The 23,566-nt window shown below is 35.6% G+C and overlaps 2 protein-coding genes across 7 annotated transcripts in view; one reads left to right on the forward strand and one right to left on the reverse strand.

Moving 5' to 3' along the window:
- Positions 1 to 17,566, reverse strand: part of triob (trio Rho guanine nucleotide exchange factor b) — a 137,796-nt gene extending 120,230 nt beyond the window's left edge. For all 4 annotated transcript variants that reach the window (XM_058746790.1, XM_058746789.1, XM_058746788.1 and 1 more), the window contains exons 1-2: positions 17,285 to 17,566; positions 7,574 to 7,624 (exon numbers count right to left, since the gene is read on the reverse strand). In XM_058746790.1, coding sequence (XP_058602773.1) covers positions 7,574 to 7,624; positions 17,285 to 17,351 — 118 coding nt within the window. In that variant the 5' untranslated portion in view covers positions 17,352 to 17,566. The remainder of the gene's footprint in view (positions 1 to 7,573; positions 7,625 to 17,284) is intronic.
- Positions 17,567 to 19,794: 2,228 nt separating this feature from the next.
- Positions 19,795 to 23,566, forward strand: part of dnah5 (dynein, axonemal, heavy chain 5) — a 105,309-nt gene continuing 101,537 nt past the window's right edge. For all 3 annotated transcript variants that reach the window (XM_058746785.1, XM_058746786.1, XM_058746787.1), the window contains exon 1: positions 19,795 to 19,887. In XM_058746785.1, the coding sequence (XP_058602768.1) occupies positions 19,795 to 19,887 (93 nt within the window). The remainder of the gene's footprint in view (positions 19,888 to 23,566) is intronic.

Here is a 23,566-nt window from a genome sequence, read left to right on the forward strand (position 1 = left end):
TCATGTTTATTAGCTATGAGGTCCTCAATATGCTAGTATTCTCTACAAAGACTTTCAGCATGTATAACATTTAAAATGTACAATCGTTACAAAACATTCCACAAAAATGCATGGGCATACACAAATTTTTGTTCAATAAAATGCTATGTACAATGAGAACATCCCCTGAGTCTTATAAACATAAATACTACTTGTCTTGTTTGCAACTGGTCTCTTTGGTTTTTTTCTCAATTATTAATTGGTTTTGGAGGTGGCTTGAATTTATTCATTATAAAACACAGCTGTTCAAATCATAGTCCAGTTCCTATGGGGTTTTAGAATAGCATTTTATTATTTTATTTTATTTTTGTATCAGTAAAATCTGTAGGTCTGTAGTTAATAAATGACTCACAGTAACAGCTGAAATGTATATACTTCAAAAGCTGAAAAAAAAAAGATTTAATTTTAATTGATGAGTTTGTTTTTGAGGAACCAAACAACCTGTGTAGTCTTTACATAATAATAAAATAATAATAAAAAAAAAAAAATTGCAGTTTCTTCTTGAAAGTTTCTTAAACAAATAACAACAAGAATAGCAGCTATTCTAAAAAACACACACAAAAAAAAAACAACAAACATTGACTTCCAGAGGGAACCCAAGGTGAAATAGCCGTCAGGTTGGCCTACAATTTGACATCAAGATTGAAAGATTAAACAACAATAGCATAGGCTACTAAACTTAGCACCACCCCAACTTCCTGTTTCAATAAGAAGAACCTCAACACAGCAGAGAAAACTATACTTGTCAAGCATTTTCAGTGTTTAGGAACCTATAAACCTATGTTTCATTTTGTATGGAATCAATGGCTTGAAATTTCATTGCTCGACTGAAAACACATGGCACTGAGAAGAGGAAATCACATAGGCAAATTACTCTAACGGCCTCTAACCACACCGCTGCAAACCGTACAGGCATCTGAGGCCCGAGCCAATGAAAACACAGAACCCAGCAAGGACACTTATAGCTCAGGGAACCAAAGGCCAATCCATGCTCACTAGTTACTCACAGCAGACTGAGCATATAGAATAATCTGGCAGATGTAAGAACTGCTACATCACTGTGAGATGAAGATAATGCTATAAAGGTGATTATATATAGGCTACATACACAGCATGATCACAACAACACAACATTTTAAACGAGAAATTCCAAATCTTATCCCATCGGAACACACCAAAAAGACTAAACATGCATTCTATTTTGAAATAGAAGATCATCATGTGTAATCAACAGCGATCTGTATTTGAAATGTTAATCAAATGCACACTGGGTGGCACAAATCCAAATGCAATCCCTAGGTATGATGCTATACTACGCAGTAAAACACAACAAACTGCACAGTCACAGCAGGTATCACAGAAACAGCACTTACAAATCCCTGCAGAGAGGATCTGCAAGGCCATTATTCCTTATCCGAAGCACCCAGCAAAAATCTTCAGCCATAAACACACTCAGCAGCTGTAGTAAGGCAAGGCTTGATGAAACCAGGGCTATAATTTCTCTCCTCCCTTCCCTTTCACTGCCATCTTCCCTTCTCATCTCCTACAGTCAATACAAGGGCCCCTGCACGCAGCTCTGTGACAGAACCCATTATGATCTCATGGTTTGCTATTGGGTGAGAGCTATTCTCCGTGGGATGTGATTGGTTAGTTAGGTGGTCGGGGGCAGGGCTGATCAGATGGTGGTGATCTGAGACATGGACCCAGCTGACATGCATGGATGCTTTCGAGGAAGAGGCAGCAGTGTCATGTGCTTTTAGGTCTTGATGTGTAGGGATTCAATTGAATATATATATATATATATATATATATATATATATATATATATATATATATAATTGAATCCTTTTGTGTCAAACTGGGAAATTACATTAGCAATGTCACACAGATGGAAATCATCACCACAAAACTGTATACATGTTATATATATATATATATATATATATATATACATATATCTAAACATTAAAGGAAACATATTTAAAGGAATCACAAATATTCTGACTTTATATTTGTGAAATAGATAATAATTTATGATTAAGTAATGTATCATGATTCCAGATGCTGGACAAATGAACCCGAGTTGTCCTGTAATTACATTACATTTAACCGAATCATATAAAGTTAGTGTAATTGTACTGCTAAACAGAGAATAAACCACATTATGATACAAACATAATACAATTACCCACTGGAAGGAATATGTTTATAACACAATCGAATTTGGCCCCAACACTTTAAGACGTACACTGCCACCCTTTTGCGTCAAACAACTGGAAATCACATTAGCAATGTCACACAAAAGGAAATCATCACCACAAAACTGGAATACACTTCAAAAATGCAAATAAAACAGCTACACACCCTGAACCTATTCAGGGAATGATATACTGGCTTGATATTCCATTCTAAGCGCAATTTCAAGCAAACTCCTTGGAGGACAATTATATTGCCTGTTTATGTTGAGTAAACACACTAGAATTAGCCCACACTGCGCTAACTGCAGGGTGCTATGTAAACAGCAGGGAGGGCCATTTACATAATGCAATTTCATGCATAAACTGTCCAGTAAAGCTTTCTGTAAATATCTAAGTATTTTCTATCTGAAAAAGAGATACAGATTATATATGTATATGATTGAAATCTAATATGGTATAATGCGTGACTGGTCAAGCAATCGGCATGGGGATATTACTGGCAATCTAACACCTATTTTATTGATAAAAGTGGGGGATTGACCATCAGACAATGATGTTATGAGTGAATTAGACACTGGAAAGGGACACTTCTGCATTATGATCAGTGCAGTAATGTACAGTTGCTGTCTGAAGAAGCGTTATTTTAGCTTTGATGCGAAATGCCTTTGTATTTTGCCTGCGTTTTTTTGCAATAAATTATAAAAACTGTACTTTTATCTGCCAGTTAAGTGTGTGTGTAGATACATTTCAAGATATTTTAATGAACCTGCTTTATGATCATAAAAAATACAGATGTCCTTCACATATATTATACAAAGCTCTTTTCATTTCTTTATGATTTCTTAAAAAATCTTTATGTATTCCATTTGGCAACAATTTGGTGAAGAACTTGCTTTAAGGAAAGGAAAAAAAAAAAAAAAAAAACTTTCACAATATAAAACCCTATTTTGCATCAGCTGCACAAATATGTAATTAATTGTCCAGCCTTCTCTGGAAAATTACCAGAATTTGACCATTTATGGATCATGTGTGAAATACCAGTAAGTCAGTTCTGACAGCTTGACAGGATGAGATTTAGATGCTATGTGTGAACCGACAACTGAGCCATAAGATTACTGATGTATGTGCACTCACAAGATCAGGACAGACTGACGTAACAATTCTGCTTTTGGCCAATCATAAAGCTCTGTTGAATATGGTGCAATTACATTAAATGGTGCTATTTACAGTAACACCAATGACTTGGAAGCAACCTGTTTAGTGATTGTTTGGTTTAATTTGACTTGTTATGGTGAGGCTCAACTGATGCTGAATTGGATTATATAATTTGGTCTGTCTTAAACTTTGTTCAACAATTATATCACTGCTTATTTGTATAAAGCTGAGGTCTACTCACTGCCACTAAATGCCAATGGAAATCACCAGTTCTTATAAAAATGAATGATGTGCAGTATTATCACTGCCGATGTGAACACCCGTTTAGAGGTATACTCCTCCCAGGAAGCCACAAACTTTGACTTTGAATTCTACAACTGTAAACAGTGTGCAGATCAGGCTTATGGACCTTTTTTTTTTTTTTAACACTTGGCATCCTTAAACATAGTAAAATCAATTATACATAACGTGAAATTGAATGCATATGTTGCCCAAGTGAAATCTTCTCATTCTGACTAGAAAATAAAAACTAGACAAGACAATATAGATAAAATGCAACATCACTAGTAACGATATTATCAATATTGTGATATCGCAATAGCAAAACTGTCTTGATATTATTGTGGTCACATGATGATATGAAACGAGAGGTCTACCAGTGTCCTGACATTTTATCCTGCCTGTCAGATTTTCCTACCAGGGTTTACTGCACATGCGCACATCAATATTGCGTCATTTTTTCTCACACTTAGCAACAATAATTACTGTGTTTGCATTACTGTAAAGGGTAGGTGTAGACATTATTAAAACACAATCTAATAGGTAGAAAAATTTATTTATTGTTGGTTTCCAGCCATAGCTGTATACTTTCTAGCCACAACCCTGAACAACACACAATTACTGTATTTGCATTACTGTAAGAGTGGGTTTAGGGTTGCGGTATGTGTAGACGTTAATAAACCATATTTTGGCAGGTAGCATTTTTCGTTGCGCGCACATTGTTCAGGTGATACCCCAGTGATGCTGTGTTTTCAGCGCCTCAGAGCGGCTCCGTTCACAGTGAATGCAGTGAACTCGTTTATTGCATGTGCTGTGAGTTTAGGGCGGGTTTGGAAACGCAGCGGCCACCAGTTATGCTTTATTTTTCATGGCAGATGATTAAAACATTTTACTAGATTTGTAGTGAGACGCGTTTTTGCGTCTCACTACAGTTTTTACTGAAGCTGGAGTTTTCCTTCAAAATAAAAGCTCTACTGCTGTTTCCTTCAAAATAAAAGCTGCTGACAGCTAGCGGTTTAAATGTAGTCCAAATTCAAAATATCTCTTTCAAGTGTAAAAATTAAGAAAGAAGTATTGTAATTTCCCTACTGTAGTGTAAAGCAAAAATAATATACCTATGAAATATGCATTTTCATTTATTTTACAGCACAACTTGTTTTACAATACATGGCTATTACTGTCATTGTTGTTATTATTATTATTATATTCTAATTTGTTTGGCTTCCTAAAACACCAGTGTGAATGTAATTTAGACTGTGACAGTATCACAAATAAAAACAGGGTCGAGTCCCTTTTAAGTCAATTCACAAATTTTTTTCTCACTTAAGTTTTCTTAGTTAAGAACATAGGTCGGAGCTCTTAATTTTGAACTCTCAAAGTGCATTAGATAGAATAATTTTTAAAAATGTACAAAATTTTCATTTTTTTCCCAATTCTTCATTTGCCTTTTTAATTTTTTTATATCGCAATAAATATCATATTGTGGACTTCATATCGCAATATTATTGTATTGTGAGATTTTTATATTGTTAAACATCACACACCATATATTATCCTTTCTCTAAAAACTCTACTCTAGGAACCTCAGAACTGTGTACTGATTAAAAGTTTAAGTACCATGGACTATCCGCTTCTCACCAGAACCTTCCATGGAGGAAGCACGAACTGAAGACCCCAGTGTTTTTATCTTGTTTAGACTCTAGTAATTCCCATGATCTTATCCGTTTCATAACCTGTTAATGCATTCCCTTCTGTTCCTTTCCAAATGTGACAGCTCTTGTCAATTCTGTCATGTTTGGACACCACTTAAAGAGTTTGGTTTAAAAAAAAAAAAATAGAACTGAAAACTGTGTGGTTCAACAAATCCTTCTTTTAGACTTCATTTGAAAACTATGATAGCTATTGGTTATATGTAAGCCCTATTTCACAGGCAACCTGGAAAATAGTCCACTTGGACTAGGTCAGCTATTTATAAATGCTGTTGAGAAGAAGATGTATCTAACCAGTGTGACCAAGTGCGCTGGTCAGTTCTTTTTCTTTATACTTCCAGCCCTTTAATGCACATCTAGCTATCAGATTAACACAGAAACCTGCACATTTTAGCCTTAACTGAACAATTGCCCTTGAACAAATGGCAAGCACCTTGCTTTCTGTGCATTTGGCCATTCAGAAAAGGTCTAACCTCAGATAACTGCAAAAGTATTTTGTGTTAACCACCCTATATACAATATTGCGTTATATGTCAAACTAAGTGAACTACAAAGTTCTTTTAAAGCATCAACACATCATTGTATAGGACCTAACCCTGCATGAAAGCTGGGTTGGACAGAAGCCCACCAAAGTGTTTGGATGCGTATGTGTGTGTCCATCTGTCTGAAAGAGGTATATTAAGGTTTTGGGTACTAAAGGATCTTTGGAGCCTTCATGTTTACTCTACTGGCCAGTAGCTATGGTGGGACTGATTGGGGGTGATGAGCATGTCGAGGACTTTGGCAGACAGCATAAAGACCTCCTCTGGAGATGTCCATTGTGCGAGTGACTCCCTCCGGACCTGAGAACGTACCAGATTCCGGCACATCTCGGCATGGTTCTAATACATTTCAGTCTCCAATTAGAGAAAGAGTAAGCCACTGCTGGGAACAGGGCAGAGCTCACTTGCCTACAATCAGAAACCCAAAACTTTATTTGCTAGGTTTTGGGTTTAAAAATGTTTTCTCATTTGTCATGTTATTGCGATGTAATTAGAAACAAAATTCTAGAAACAAAAATATTAAATTTGTTCTTATTGCTGTCATGTTATTACTGTAGTTTTGAGGTTCAGTAGTCATTAGAGAGCTGATTATGAAAGACACAGCTTGAAATGAATAACAAGCTAGGGTCTCATATGAAAGGTGCCGTAGGGGACGAACGTGAGAAACAAAGAAATGTTGTGCACCCCCATTTATTTTTAGACATGCTTATTGAACTGATTTAGATCTTTGCCACTCACAGAAACGTTTTGTGCACCTTGGGCAACAATGAGATAAACAGCATTGCTCAAATAACCAGCACGGGGAATTCTACACAAACCTCAGCAATTTATTCTTAAACATTAGAATTTTTGTATTTTGTTTTTTACTACATACACTGGATTTGATGAAACTAGCCAAAAGTTTTTATTTAGTTTTGTTTTTTTTTCAGGGTGCAAGCAAATCTAAAGAACCAGATATTAACTGTGTCGGCTGGCTCCGGAAGATATTATCTTGGGACGAGCAAATGTTCAACTAATATTAGACATAAATGGGTCAAGTATAGTTACTTTCAAAATACGTCCTAGAACCTCCAGACTGTCTGATAAAAAAGGTCTGATTTCCTGGAAAGTGATTCATCTTTTTCAGACTTGACATATAAACGTAATAATCAGTATATAGTGTAATAACCCATCATCATCATAATATCATATATCATGATATCAACAAATCAGACTCAGTTCAGTTGCATTTGTACTAAATCTAAAATGCAAGAGGAAAAACTAGTTTCACCTTGCAGGAATCCAATAAAGCATGACCTAATGAAACCAAATAAAAGCATTTAGATGAATCAATACATTAAACCAGCCAAAAGCCAAACGGGCTATCAGCTCAGTAGTGGTAATGCTAGAACAGTTCTCTTAACTGAAACAACCTCACAGATGGTATTCCATATTATGGAACCAGGATTTCAAGACATTAAAACTAATTAAACCAAAACTGAAACCAAACAATTATGTGCAGCAGCCTGATATAAATGGCACATGAATTAGATTAAACACCTAAGAAAAAAACTTAACCAATGCTAATATCTAAAAGGAGACTAATTTGAGCACTGTGCAAAAATATTAATGTAGCTCAACCAAATAAATGTCAGCAATAACAGTGTCTTACCTGGGTGACTGGGTAACTCAAGCTTGGGTTCACATTTTGGAAGAGAACATTCTGAAAATACAGAGAACGCCAGAGAGAGATAGGGGTTAGATATCGTACGGTACACCCTCAATCAATTCTTAGAGATGAAGGGGTTTCCTGACACTTTGAAGTGAAGAATAGGCATGAGTGTTTTACATCATGAAACTTATACAGTATGGCCTAACACAGAACTCAGAACTAAAGAATGATTCACATTACATAAATGTGACAGACGAAGAGCAATGATCCGAAGTTAGAAAACCATACAGCATAGCTAAATTTAGTTTGCTTTAAATCTATTTTGATTTGAATAATCTGACTGAAACTATCTGAAATATAAAGTCATGTAAAGCGAGGATCACCACGATATTTTTGTTATGCAGTATATTGTCATTTCCTCATTATGACTAAAACATTAAACAATCTGTAAAAATCAGATTATCAGATTAAATTTAAAATAAGGGTAGATTTGTAATAATTAATTTGGTAAAAAAAAAAAAAAATAGCCATGTCCTAAAGCAATATCTTCTAAAATTAAAAAAAAAAAAAATAAACAATACAATTCATCCAGCATATTTCATTTCTCCAATTAAAATGTTCCAAACAAACATGTTTTGTTATTATTTATTGGAATTTTATTTTAATTGGTAATCATTTATAGATTTCCTGTGTCCCCATCGCATTCCACCCTATTACTCTTTGTTACATCACTTTACCTAACAATGACATTATTTTTCAGGAAGTGACCTCATTTTTGGTGGAGGAAAAACAGTGCAAGCATGAAAAAGGAGCAATTTGACAAATTCAATGATTTATTTCTTTATTATTAGTTTGTTTGCATCAAAAACATTCCATCCTGTCTGATCAATTTACAGAGATCCGTAAGATGTTTAAAACTTCAAGTTGACATCTTAAGGCTAACTTTAGCTCTGCATTTCAATCCTGTTATCATCCTATCAATCTCTAACCTGTTGGTTTTATTGGCATTTTGTAAATAAGCTGATAATTAGTTTTGCTTGAACACCTTAAAATGACGTTAAGCATTCACAAATAAATGGGGTTTAACCATTGCAAGTGTTTTCCAAATAAAACACTCCAGCATCTGTGTGCTTCAGCTTGTGGCTTGCTTTTAGAATGCTCTCTGGCCTATTGAGTATCCCGCTGAGACTGTGTGATATGATCTGATTTTAAAGAGTCGACCCCCAATACAGCTAAGCCAAAATCCTCCCTTATTACACACTGAGGACTGACGCTCACTGATAAGACCTCAGTCACTCGCTTGCCTCACTGACACTGCATCAGAACTCTTGGCCTTTACCCTAACCTCAATATTACATGGCAAATGTCAGTGCTGATCTGGGAGCATCTGCTGGAAAATGTACAAGCTCTTGATCAGATAAGGGTTATATGGCAGTGGCAAGGCCCAGTGGTCTCTTATCGAGAGGAAAGACCCCATGGCAGGAATGAATGATTTACCTCAACAGGTTTTTAGGTAAATGCACCTGCGGCAGTAGCTTTTCCTGATGTGTATCTTGTGCAAACACACACAATGTTACACAGCACATTTTCAGGCATCAATTAATTTGATATAAAATGTGGCCAGGGCTCCAGACAAAAAAATTGAGTAAGGATCCATTGGCACCTATAAGAAAAAAACTTAGGTGCCAAATTATTTTTTTAGGTGCCACAGAATAAACGCGTTTTATTTATTTGTTTTTTTAACATTTTGATATTTCAGTCATACAGTCATGTGTTTGTCTACTCTTTTCTTGACTTTATCAGCATTTTAATCCATCTTGTACATGACCTGGGAACTAAGGTTCACTTAAAGTGGGAACTAAACGTCTTTTCCAACTTGAAATATACAGTCACAAAGAATTGTTTATTACACAGAATCTGTACCAATATCATGGACCATAAGAACTTTTAAGTAATTGCAATTTAATAAATTTAAGTTGGCCCAACTTAAAATAAAAAGTGAACAACACATTTTCAAACTGTTATTTGTCAGTGTAACTCAGAATTGTCAAGTTCACTTAATGTATTTCTTTAATTATGCATTAAGTTGGCGCTTTAGGAGCAAATATAGCGGCTTCTCCGAGATAGGTATAAACGGAGGTTGGAGCCAGCTCCAAATGGGCGGGAATTGTTAATATTCCCTACACCAAACTCATATTTATTCAATGACATCATTGCCTTTTGAAGTTTAATCCAGCTGTATCGCGGTTCTTGTCTTTCCATCCCCAACTGTAAGACCTCTTGAAATTATAATTAAGACTTTTCTTACTGTATACCATTTAACATGTTTAAAACTTTTTATGGCCATACATTTTATACAAGTAAATTGAGAGGTTTTTAAGGACCCACAGTATTTAAGCCCTGGGTTTCTTCAATTTTTTAAAGAAAAGTCAACTGATCGCTTTTTACAGTGTTAGTTTGGGCTCCTCTTCAATGCATCCTATAGAAATGTTGTCAAATCTCTCACACATCCAGTCGGTTTTTGCATTTTTTATCATGTAGACAACAGGTTAAGTAAAAATATTAATATGCAAGAGCGAATAAATATAGCAAAATGCTCCTCTTTATAATTATTTTTCTAGCTGACTGATGAGCTTATGGATGGCCAGTGGTTAGGTATTGTTACAAGCTTTACAAGATTTCCACAGTTTGACACATAATGAGCGATTACATGAGACATTTCAATAAGTGTAGGCTCTCTTATAAAATAGCCTACCTTTTGATATTAATTCATATTAATTCACATTAATTTCATACTAAAATAGAGAAAGGGTTCACTAGCTGCTTGAACTGAGGCGCTAAAGCGATTGCCGCCAAAAGAGCGCCAAAACCGTATTTATTTTATGAATTTTGTTATGAATTTGGCAGAATGTTAAAGCTGATACTTTGCTGATACTGGCAGTAGCTTTTCCTGGTGTGTATCTTGTGCAAACACACACAATGTTACAAGATCAATTAATTTGATATAAAATGAACAGTGAGCTGAAAAATTAGCATTCTGTCATATAATTGACTAATTTACTCACCCCTTGTGGTCTGTGGAACACAAATCTTTGCATTTTCATGTGACATGTTCGCATGTGCAAGCGCAAATACAGACTTGGAATAAAGCACATTTGTACAAGTGTCTATAAGAATTGTATAGAATATTTTTTATGGTATTTTTGTTCAGCTCCTTTTATGTTCTGTGGATGAAAGAATATTAGATTTGAAATGACATGAGTGACGTGAGTTCTTACAATAGAAAATCAAAATTAATGATACAAATTATAAACATGTGTAAACATACGGAGGGAAATATTTACTTTTTCTGTTAATTCATATAGTTACATAAACAGTATTTTATAGTAATATTACACATAATGCAAAGCTAAACCGTTTACTTTACTTCAGCGTCGATAGATACATTATACAGAAGCTTGTTTCCGCCACTGAATAAAAAATAAAAAAAGCAATTGCAACTTTTTATCTCACAATTCTGACTTTTTTCTCACAATTGCAAGTTTACATCTTTTTTTTTCTTTTTTTTCAGAACTGTGAGATATAAATTTTCAGCTGCAAGTTATAAAGTCAGACTTTGAAATTCAGGATATAAACTCACAATACTGAGAAAAACAATCCAAAATTGCGAGTTTATATCTCATAATTCCAACTTTATAATTTGTAACTGAGTTTCTATCATGCAATTCTGAGAAAAGAGTCAGAATTGTGAGATACAAAATCACAATTACCTTTTTTTTATGTTTTATTCAGTGGCAGAAACGGACTTTCATAATAGTATTATTAATTATTATTAATACCTGGCAATTATATCTACTTTTTTTTTTTTTTTTTGCTGTCAGATGACAACAGTCTTTATCTAATCTTCATTAAAGGTTCATTGAATATTTTCATTGGCCCACACAGCACAAGTGTTTGAATGACTGTGGTTTTGACTTTTGAAAGAAATCAGGAAACTGTTTAGCATCTGTGTGTGCATCACTTCCCCTCCTGGACAGCCCATTGGCTTCATCTGCCTTCATTTCAAAATCCAACTTTGAGATAAACACATCCATAACATCCTCCCCTCAAACATCTGTTCCTCATTGTAAAAACAATGTACTCTAAACCCCTTCAAGAGATGGAGAGAGAGATGTAAACTGAAATAATCTTCTTCCAATTATAGAAGATGACATATCAGCATTGTCTATTCATGGACCATAATGCTGTTCTGCATTTACATTCTATCGCAGCTGACTGAAACACTGACATGAAGAGCAAATGAAGAGGATTTTAACCCTTCATGTACAACTTTGGACAATAACATGATTGTATTCTTTGAAGTACCATGTAAATACCATGATATGAGGATGATAATCATTTGGTACTATGGTTTTACCCTCTGATACCATGGTATTGTCACAGTGCATTTTTGCAAAGGATGATTACATGAATGGTACCCAATAGCTAAGTTTACTGCTATTTGATGCCTTGCTTCTCTTTTCTTCAAAGTTATTTTCCTAGTCGAATCAGTTCTGCATCTGCAGCGACCACATTACAGCACTAGCGTGGAGTAGGGTCAGATAATGTTTTCTCATTCAGGCCTTCATTATATTACATAATGCAAGGCTTTCTACTTCACAAGCCATAATGGCTATGCTCAACCTCACCGGCTACCGTAAACAAGCTTGCAATTCAGTTTAAATAAGTTGGACTCTGGGCTCTGGTTCAAGATACTTGGGTATTCATCATTTTCATGTGACGTCACACTCATATAGGAACGCACACCTGGAGGGCAATACAAGGCTTTCCTTTGCTGCCCACCAATTATTTCTTCCAGGTTTGTACTAGGTAGGCTACTAATGTATTACCACAGTGATTTTAAAAGACCAAATTCGGTATACACATTACTGATAATGGAGTCTGACAAGCAAATGTGCCCAGAATCTGAACGCAATGTGTTAAATTGCACGTCAAGTGTTCTCCATAGAAAACCATTATAAAATGTAGCTTAATGCTATAAGACAATGACAATGTGTTACTTTTCCATTGTTTTTCTATGTAAACATGCTAGACGTATGTGTATGACCGTTGTGGTTGCGTCTTTTGCAGTGTCTCACACAAGCGTTTTTAAGATGCCACGTCAAGTTAAAAGAATTTCAACTTATAAATGCAGTGCCGCTCATCAGTGTCAAAACAGTGGACCACACATTGCAAGCTTTTGTTGACAGTAGCAAGTTGGCATGGCAATTGTTTTATTTGATGGCAACATGGCGGAGGAGGCATTCTGTGCTGCGTCTTGTGTTTTAGATGCACACATTTTTTTTTTTTTTTTTCTGTGTGAACAGGCCCTAAGGATGTTTTGCCCTTCAAGTCTCCCTGCCAATCACGTGACTGAAAACTATGACATTTTGACATGGGAAAGCATTCTGTTAATCCGCTATTGACTCAACCAGTAGTGTGCTATCTGTTTTTCCAACCACTGGTAGATGTGGGAAGTTATCTGGAAACTTACTTGAAAACAATCATTTTTACAAGTTTTCCTGGTGACACAAGTGGCACAGAAATCACACACTTTGGCTTTAAATTATCTTACTGTACCTTCTGAGTAAATTTATAGGGGAGTGATTACTTTAGACAAGAAGCTACGATCCGTAGCATTAGCACTACCCACAATCCAACATAAAGTGACCATACAAGGGGAACATTTGATCTCATTTTTCATATCATGTGATAGTCAGATGTGTAATTGTCTCAAATAGAATGTTTCTTTCCAATGTAATTATGTTTTATAGTTGATCAAAGTGAGGTAATGTTAGGAAATATCCCAAGCCACAATCCTCCCTTCACTTTTAGCTAACCTCTAATTACACATAAAAAGACGTAAGTTGAGAATGATTTTAGCAATGACAGATCTCTTCAAGTCAAACACTGCCAGTGCAGGAAATGAGCAATTTCATTAGGCTGCATTTGGTAAATGGCACAATTATTGAGAAAACTATAGCTTTCATATGGCAATCATTTCATCAAATCAAAAAGTCACTTCAGTATCAGAGGAAGTGAAACAATATCTTAAGGTTTGGCATCCATTAACTTAATACCGTCATTCGCTTTCCAAAATGAGGCCACAACGGCTCTTCACACCTCATTTGAATCCTTAATTTTAAAAACAGACTGTTAAATGATTACAAATTTGGAAAGTTGGTGCAACAACCCCTTGAGATGTTTTGCATAAAAAGGCACAGAGCCACCACAACAGAGGATCGAGGATTCGGAAGTCGCAATTTCTCGCTCTATATCGCAACAGACTTCAAAGGAGGTTTGCCCCGCACCAATTACAAGACAGAACAGCAAAGGGTTGAAAAGAGTAACTCAGCTCAGACGGGAACATTTTCTGTGGAAGTGGTTTGCTGCTGATAGACTCTGAGGGAGGGCTCAGGTTTTGTGTGATCCAGCCTTCAGCTGTTCCGCCACATTGTGAAGTGGGCTGAATATGTCATGACAACCTCAATCATCCCACAAGTGTGTGAATAAGTGGTGCTGTCATGTATAAAGAGCTGTCTTCGAGACAGAAGATGGTTCACAATCTAACGCAATACTTGCTATTTATGTACCGTCTCAAGTTGCATGGTATACACACTGATGGAAATAGATACAATTGCTATGAGAATTTGTACATAGAGTGAAATCTGTAGCAGATCTTAATTTATAAACGTATTTGCAATCAAAACATTTCCAATTTTCTAGAACCGAGTACTGTCTTATAAAATGCAGCCTGACTTATTTCAGAATGCATAAGTTTGTGTACTTGTGTATGTTTCTAAATTTGTATTAGATAAGTCGTGAGTATGTCAATGTCAGCAAACTGATAAGAAACATGATAAAAAAAACATGACTAATGGGAACATGATCACATAATTATTTAGTAACAATACAGTTGTTACTGATTTATTACTGATAATATAATAATACAGAGATAAATAATCTGGATCGGTGTCTTCAAAGGTTGTCAAGCCTTTTAGACCTTGGTAGACAGATATGATGGAACAGGTTACATAATGTATAAAGTTTAATGTTCCAATTTAGTGTATAGTGCCATTTTAATGTGTTAGCATTTATTGTTATGGCAAAGTCATTAAATTAATCATTTTTGATGCAAAGAGTCATATACTTACATATTATTTCTTAATTTTACTCATGCTGGATTGCACTCATTCAGTTTGTCTTGTTTTCCCCTAAAAAAACAGGATAAACCAGTACCATCAATGTTCTGAAAAATGTGTCACACACTCCACTTAAAGATGCCTCTAGCTGCCTGAACAAACCACCATCACTATTCCGTGCTGGTTCTAGCAAACACTGAGCCATTTTCTTTGCTCAGCATCAAAAGGTAGTTCAGAATGCAGGCCAAGGTTGGTGTGCAAGATCTGCTACAGTCCTCAAAACCGAACAAAAGCTCTTTAGGTGGGCGTCTTGCCCCAGAGAGACTGCATTCAATGCTCAGTGACTAAGTAGGGCACTGATGAGACATCCAATGTTCTGGAAACACAAAATGTGTTTAACGCAAAGACAGCCAGAGAGAAAGCTTGTCGGTGCCAAAACTTGAGTGTTGAGCAGGCGTGGGGCAATTAACAGACCGACCGGAGGAGTCAGAGAGAGAAGCCTTCGTTCTGAAACACCGCCCTAGGATGCTGCAGTGCTTTAAAATAGACCCCTGGAAAGACTTCGCTCTAACGGGAAGTGTGAATATTACACTTATGACACCTTGTTTCTTGACATTCAGATCATAACATAACAAGAGCAAACCAGCAACGTACATGCTGTTTAAGTAAAAAAACATCGGATTTCCTTTAATTACATGAATCATTTCACCAAACACTGCACTGCAAGCATGTTAATCAACTTATTAGTGGCCAATGCTGTGTTAATTTCAACTGGCACAAAAAGGGGCAACCAAATTTGCTATACAGTATATTGGTTTGAACCTCATCCAAGACTATAAGCAAACTTTTTTTTTTTTTCTTTTTTTATTGTTTTTGGCTATTAATTGGCATGTATAACAACATTTGGAAGTATTCTATACTGGTAAAAAATTAACATACAGCCTCTGAAGGTGAAATAAAAACAATCATTGACTCCTCATGTATGCTGAAATGTGACTTAAGCTCAGGACTTAAAAATTAATCTTGACATAGTTAATTAAATCAGAATTTTATATGCATTATTATTTGATGTCAATTGTTTTTAACCAAATTATATATATATATATATATATATAAATTGTATAAATTACCCATATTTTTGGCCATAGCATCCATCCCTAATTCACTATGTATATTTTGAAAACTGTCAGACATTTTACTCTTATCGAGCTATTATCAAAAAAGCTGTTATCAGTCAACCTCTACTTAAAAAAAACAAGAGTGACACAAGAATATTTGGTTGAGATATTCAGTCGAAATTCTTTATATTTTTTTTTTTAAATCATTTTTCGCTTCAGTCTAATCTGACCAAATTTCAAATGATGCCCAAATAAGTGTTATTCAAACTTGTAACCTGATTTCATGTAACTTTAAACTATTTATCAATCTATCCCTTTTCCAAACCGTTGGTCCAATTTAGGGTCGTGGGGAGCCATAGACAGGCCATTACAGGCCTTACAAGCTTAATAGAAACTGTTTAAAATACGGCCTTTGAAAGTTTTTTTTGTGAGGGCAAAAATTGTAGTAACTTTTCCCCTTACAAATGATCTTCCAAAGGCTAGCTGCTGAGTTCAGATACTGAATATGTTAAGCAAATCGTCTTGGAAATATATTTTTTTCTCAATATTAACAGGTCATTAATTTCCTCTACCGTCTTCCCCATGCATTAGTCCTTTGTCGCACCTTATTTGCTGTCATATCACGCTTCATTACTGCTCACAATAAAGTTGAATGAACAACATGCAACCTTACACAAAGCATATGCATCAGCACTGGCTGAAGCAGAGAGAAAACAGAAATCGTGATATTGTGACACTCCTGCTGTCACTCAGGGTGTCTGTGGCCCATTACAGAGTCCCTTCTTGGATGCACCTGGTACTGCAGAGACAGCTGAAACAAATCACAGCAACAGCTGACTGCAACAACCCAACCAATAGATTGCCAAAGTGGTGCATAAAGAAGCAGAATGTGCTCAAAATTCACACGACGATGTCTGTGAATGTAGGGTAACAGTGTATTAACGTGAATGAACGCAATGGGCTGGTGATGCATGACAGCACCGTTAAAAAAATCCATAGCTGCCTGAGCCAAGCTTTATGACGTCACCTCACTGTGAACTCAAACATCACGCGTATAAACAATGACGTCTGACATCAGGTTTTAAGAAAAAAGCTGCTGGACTGGGTTCTGACTTGTTTCATGACTATGCTCGCGCACATTCAAATGCACCGTCATATTCCAAATAAATTATGTCATGCAAAAGCATTCAAAGTGATTGACCTATAGCCTATATATCTCAACCTGCCATACAATCACGTCTGCAGATGCACAGTAACCATCATCAACATCTCAGAGGGGGGAAAAATATATTCGGATCTATATTCCGATCAGTTCGGTCACGCAATATTGACGTGAACCAGGATCCGGATCAGCGGGTTCATCAACACAAAAAAACACCGACCCGCGCGCCCCTCTCTTCTTCTCCACTTACCGGATTTAAAAAACGCCGCTATGTCGGCCGCCTCCTTAGATGTGTCCTCTCCCTCCCCTGAACTCATCCTCGGATCAATGATTCTCCCTCAACAAAACTCCCCAAACAAACGGATCAGTGTCGATTTTCCGAGATCAAGTAACTGATCAGGAATAAATCCTCTTCATTGGAAAGCAAAGAGTGGCTTGCGGGGATTCGTTCCTCTGCTCGCTGAGCGCGGACCCTCCATCTTGGCTTTAGCTCGCTGGAGAGGTGTCGGTACCGATCGGCGGCGCTCCTGAGTTTCAGCTGGTAGAGAGGAGGAGAAGGATGAAGGGAGGGAGAGGGGAGGTCTTCTTCAAGAAGGGGGTCTCCTGGAATCCCCTACTACCCCACACACCCCCCACAGGTCACCTCAGCAATATCACAAGGCTGTAGCCCAAAATTACAAAACGTCAAGAAGCATATTTAGGATGCTTTTTCCATTAATTTACAAAAAATACAATTAAAAAGAAGTCGAAACCTTTGATTTAATAAAATTAAATAGACTACTAAATGCTTGCAGTTGAATAGCAGTTTGAATTTTTTTCACAGAATCTAATGCATACCTTTTGCTAAGTAACTTTCATTAAAAGGTCGATATAGGTGAGCTTGACAGTCGTGAGGGGCTCATGGGTTAAGCCTACAACATACTGATCAACAAAATAATATATTCAGCAGTCACAACAGATACATTTTTGTTATTTCAGTTCTGAAAGAGCATAAATACATTTATAAATTATGGCTACACATTTGCTGATATATTTCTGATAAATTCACTAGGCTACTAGGGTGATATCAGGCAAATTGGGCCACTTTTTTTGTTAATCGCTTGGAACACTAACAAAAAACCCATGTATGACATTTAACTGTGTTCTTATGATTAATAAGGACTGTTTTTAATATTTTTGTCTTGAATTGATGTAATAAAATAAAATTGTTCAGGCCCTACAGATTCTGAAACATTAGATGCCCCACATTTTTTGAGATTGTGTTCAGGTAAAATGGTCCGGCTGATCAGCAAAAATATAAAATCAAACAAAGTACCAGATTTAAAATTTGCCATACACACAAATTACTGTATAAGGTTTTTTTGAGCACTGATTATCAACATCATTAAATGTTTCCTGAACGCACACGCCATGTGTAATTAATGCATAATTTACGTGCGAATACAATGAAATTATTAGTTTAAATTCATCCTGCTGCGTAAAATATTCATTATTATCATCACCATCTCATTTCGGGCATCACAGACAACTTTTCACAAAAATAAAATAAACATAGTAATTACTAAAAAAAAAAAGGTGAAGGCCGAAGCCTTTGCTTATTATGCCTACCCATTATGCATATTTAACTGCTCAACGTCACTTTTTTGACAGATTTGATACTACAAGATAAACAAAAGTTACATAAGACATTTCCAAAAATGTACATACATAATTCCACACATAATTACAAAAAATTTAGCTATTACTTGAATATTTTAAATAATACATAGGCTACACACATTATTCATATTGAGTCGTATAATTATTTATCACCTTTTTATAAATTTTCTTGAATTTGCAATGTGAAATAGCCTACATCATTTTAATTCCTTATCAAAATTATTCCATAGATGTATGTACCCCTTTGACAGATATACGCCTATTTTTTTGCATTAATTCTTGCTCTTACTTTTTTTAAACACATTCCTCTTAGTTTATACTGACTTTCTCTTATTTCAAACAGCCACTGGATACAAATTGGAAGTGAATTATATACTGTTATACACTGCATCAATGTTTCAATATTCACCCATCTGTTCACTGACATGTTATCATGAAATGATGTGAGAACTGAATCAATTGTGTCCTCTAGTGAAAGTGCTGAGGAAGTACAGCCGTGCAGAGGAATTAGAATAGCGCCCTCTGTAAGTGTTATGAAAACCTAAAGAAGAACACGACGCTTCGCAATCACAGCAACCGCAATACTTTTAGTAGTTAATATAGCAGACTTATTTTAACTCTAAATCTAGCCTAATGTAGCCTAATATAAATCTGCTGCCTTTAGATTCCCCCCCCCCCCGCCCGCCCGCCAGCACACATTCCTGAACATAACGTTGTTATTATTAAAGAAATGTATCGTAGGCTGGAAACATTAGAAACCGTTCATGCTTCTAGTTGTTTGAATAGCAAAAAGGCGTGTGCATGTGGGTCCCATTTGCGGGATCAGTGAAATGGAAAGGAGACCTTTGTTGTCTGGTCTTGCTGCACCGGGGCACTTTCATTTTACCCCCAAAACGTTACCCCTGACGTCTGCATCTCCATGGCAACAGCCAACAACAATTTATAGTGGAGAAAGTAAAGTGTTGTCTGGGAGGCGCGTTCACAGCATGGGCAACACTAAAATCCTTCTGGACGCCGACAAGACAGCGTGGAAAATTTGCGTTTAGCTTTAAGATGAGATTTACATACCTATAAACTTCTTAAAAGGTCAGTGGGAAGATCATGGCTTTGAGTTACCGGTCAGTGAAGTCAAACATCAGGTCCAGAGGATCTCATCAGCCCTCTGCCCCAGTGGACAGCATTAAGGAGATGCAGGTCTGCTTGATTTCAGTTAACACTTCATCTCTGCCATTTATCACCTCACACATACGCACAGGTTATTATTTTATGTGTGTTTGTGTAATCTAAATAATAAAAATATGCTCGTGATAAATTGTCTTTCTTTCTTTCTTTCTTTTTGTTGTTATTTTAAAATGTTTGTGAAAGTTTTTGAAACAATGTATAATGCACATTTAGTCTACTTCTGGGATTTAAATTCATGATTAGCCTATTTTTAAGTGTTTGTGTTAAGTGTTTAAATGCTGCTTAATGAAGTTTGAATGAGAAATGCCTGCTGATTATCTTCAAAATATTTTTTTATGTTGATGTTATTGTTATTTAAAATAGCAGTAATAGTAAAGTGGTCATAACTCATTACATCTTTCTTATAATAATAGACTAATAATGATGTCAGATGCAAACAAACTATCAAAACCTTGTTATGGCATTTGGAAGTATCTTTCAGATTCCAAATACATAATTTATTTTGTTTATTTATTTATGTATTTATTTTTCAAAATGTTTTACAAAACACTAGATGGCGGCAAAACTCTGTAGTAAAATTTCAAATCGACTAGAATAGAATCTTTACTTGCTATTGTTACTGGTCTGGTGGAAAATGACACATAATACAGGGTGTGAATGTGCAAGTACTGTGTGTAATGTACGTGCAATATGATATTCACAAAATAATTGGCTACATTGTACAATATACAATACCGTCCTTCACACTGTCATTCGGCAGAAATTAAGCTCTATATACCATGATATGCAATACAGTTTTGTTGCAATATATATATATATATATATATATATATATATATATTTATTTATTTTTTTTTTTTTTTTTTTGCTGTTTCTTTTGTAGTTGGATGGAATTCCCATTTATGTTTCATATCAGAATGTTTAAAGTATCAACGTTTTTCTCCTATTTTCTCCTAACGTTTTCTTCTATTTCACCTGAAATTTCAGGGAAATACACAAATAATAAGACAACTGACACATTGCAGAGCTGTAAAATTAATGTGGACAGCATATAGCTCATATAATCTGGTTTTGGAAGAATTCATATTCATACTTTATATAACAAATGTGTGGATACACACTACTGCAAAAAAAAAGCTAGAAGTTGAATTATCAGGAATGCCATTGTATGATTATTGCTAGCAGAGATGTCACACTCTCATGGCAATTTGTAACTGTTTTATGTTTTGGCGAATTTGTTGGGAATTTGTATCTCATTTGTGCATTTTCATATTATCTGCTTACACCCCACTGATGACTACGTTTAGGGGTGGACCTTCAGGCTTAGGCTTTGAGAGCCAAACCTGTTAATTAGAAGGGGATGTACTTTTGAACATAATTTGTAGCGTTCATATTGAACTCTCTAATTTGTGACATTGCTGAGATCTCATTACTGAATAGAGGAAGAGACAAGTATATATCCTTCAATGGTGGCCTGAAAATAATTTATTCTGGCATCTAATGGTGTAGAAAATGAAGAAAACCAAGAACAGCTCAGTCAGCAATTTTTACATATTCAGGATTTAGATCTGCAGATCCATATATCCCAATTAATGAATGCAACATCAGCCCCAATGAATGCATTTTGGGATTGCAGGTATGGAAGTTTTGTATGCAGCAAGCAAGTTCTCCTTATTAAATGACAAATCACCTTTGATTGCTTACAGCTGTGCAGTTAGAGGTATCTTAGAAACGATCGATTTGATGTAAATGTTCTTTACCTTAGTTCTTGTTTGTGCTGATGGAAAGCATTATTGGATTTTGCACAAAAGGTCTAAGAGTGGCTGTTAATGAGACGTAGAGCCTGACTCAGTACTTGTACAAGTGGACTGAACTTTTACTGAGTAAAAGTGTGTGTGATGGGGTTCATATGTATGTTCTCCACTTGGAAAGCCAGTTTGCAGATCCTCTGCATAATTCAGCAGGAGGATCTTGTTATACAAGCCTGTTGTAATAGGAAGATCCTGTTAAAAAAATCAGTCATAGCCACAGTGAAATATTGATGATCTAACTGCTTTTAAATGCAAACCTTCAGAATCATTTTCCTGGTATGAATGTGGGCACACAGTCCTCTGAACAGATAGTACCGTATGAGTTTGATGGCTTTTAATTGGTCATTGTATGTGGAAAGGCAGGCACTGGATTCAGAGAGCAATGAATAATAACGTTCTCAGAAATCTTTTGAAAACCCACTGAGAGAGATTCAAGGGCTTTTTCTCTGTATCTAAAGTGATGTCTTGTATTACTGCACATTCAATATATTATCAACCTTTAATGACTGTAAAGAAGAACATAGAACTGAAATTGATTACAATAGTTATGGTACCTCAAGAATCATTATTAATATTACACATACATACACTTAAGGATTTGTACAAAATATAAAGCATTGCATTTACATTTAGCAGACGCTTTTATCCAAAGCGACTTACATTGCATTCAAGTTACAGTTTTTTTTTTACATTTTATCAGCTCTTGCTTTCCCTGGGAATCGAACCCATGATATTGGCGTTGCTAGCGCCATGCTCTACTATTTGAGCTACAGGAAAGCATTTAGGCACATTAGTCACCCCACATCATTTGTGTTATAAATTTGAATAATGCTGCAGAAAATGTAGCTTGTTGAAGAGATGTGTACCATTTCTTTTCTGTGCAATTAAACTTAAGGGCAAAAAACAGACTGACGGAGAGAACAAAGCCATATCTAGCAACCAGAATATCATTGGCTTTGTTAATGTGCAGGGGGCATCCGGTTTTATTAGCCAGATCTGATTTTGTCAGGTCAGAATGGTTATGCAAGAACGCTTGCGCAGGTTTACCGTGATAGATGATTGATTCACTTGCATTTTTCTTCAAATCTGAAAACTACATTAATATAACTGCAGATAACATAATATTAATGAAAAAAAAAACGCCAGGCTGAGACTTTGCTATAGTGCACTTTGTAATAATTTCAAACATTTTACTTTAAAGTACATTTGAAATCATTATGTTTTAATAATTTTTTAGCTTGCTTAAGTAGAAGCATGCTTATTTTAATGTGTTGACTAACTAAATATGCTGAAGCACATGTCCTTGATTATAATTTTAAATGTAGTGTTGAATGATATTACATTTACAGTTAATAGTTTAAATGTACTAAATTGTTACAAATGTTTAAATACAAGTATATTTAAATACATAACATACAAATTTCAATAGAAATCACATTAGGTTACTATAAATGCTTGTCAGTACATGTAAAACACTTTAATCATATTTCAAAGACAATAGAAGTAATTATAAAATTAGACATACAGATGTACTTAAGTCCTGCTTAAGCCATAGAAATATGAGGGTTGACTATTTTTGACCTGGGCCTGTAAACAGCCACCTAACAACCAACAGCACTTCCTAACAATGCATTAATCAACCACCCAGAACACCCTAGTAACGGCATAGAACCTTAGCATATGGTAATGCAATGGTATCACCTATTCATTTTTTTTCATTTGCAGATTGTTTCAAAGCAGCTTCACATAATTACAGTTGTCAATTATATAAATCCTAACTATTTCTTGTAGCTTTTAAATAAGAAGATTCCAACCCAGTTTCTATCTGATTATAATACAGTTCATTTACATTCATGAGCCTGAGGGTCAGTTCAACAAGC

This window comes from Onychostoma macrolepis, chromosome 16, assembly GCF_012432095.1.
Source record: "Onychostoma macrolepis isolate SWU-2019 chromosome 16, ASM1243209v1, whole genome shotgun sequence".
Taxonomy (NCBI): Eukaryota; Metazoa; Chordata; class Actinopteri; order Cypriniformes; family Cyprinidae; genus Onychostoma; species Onychostoma macrolepis.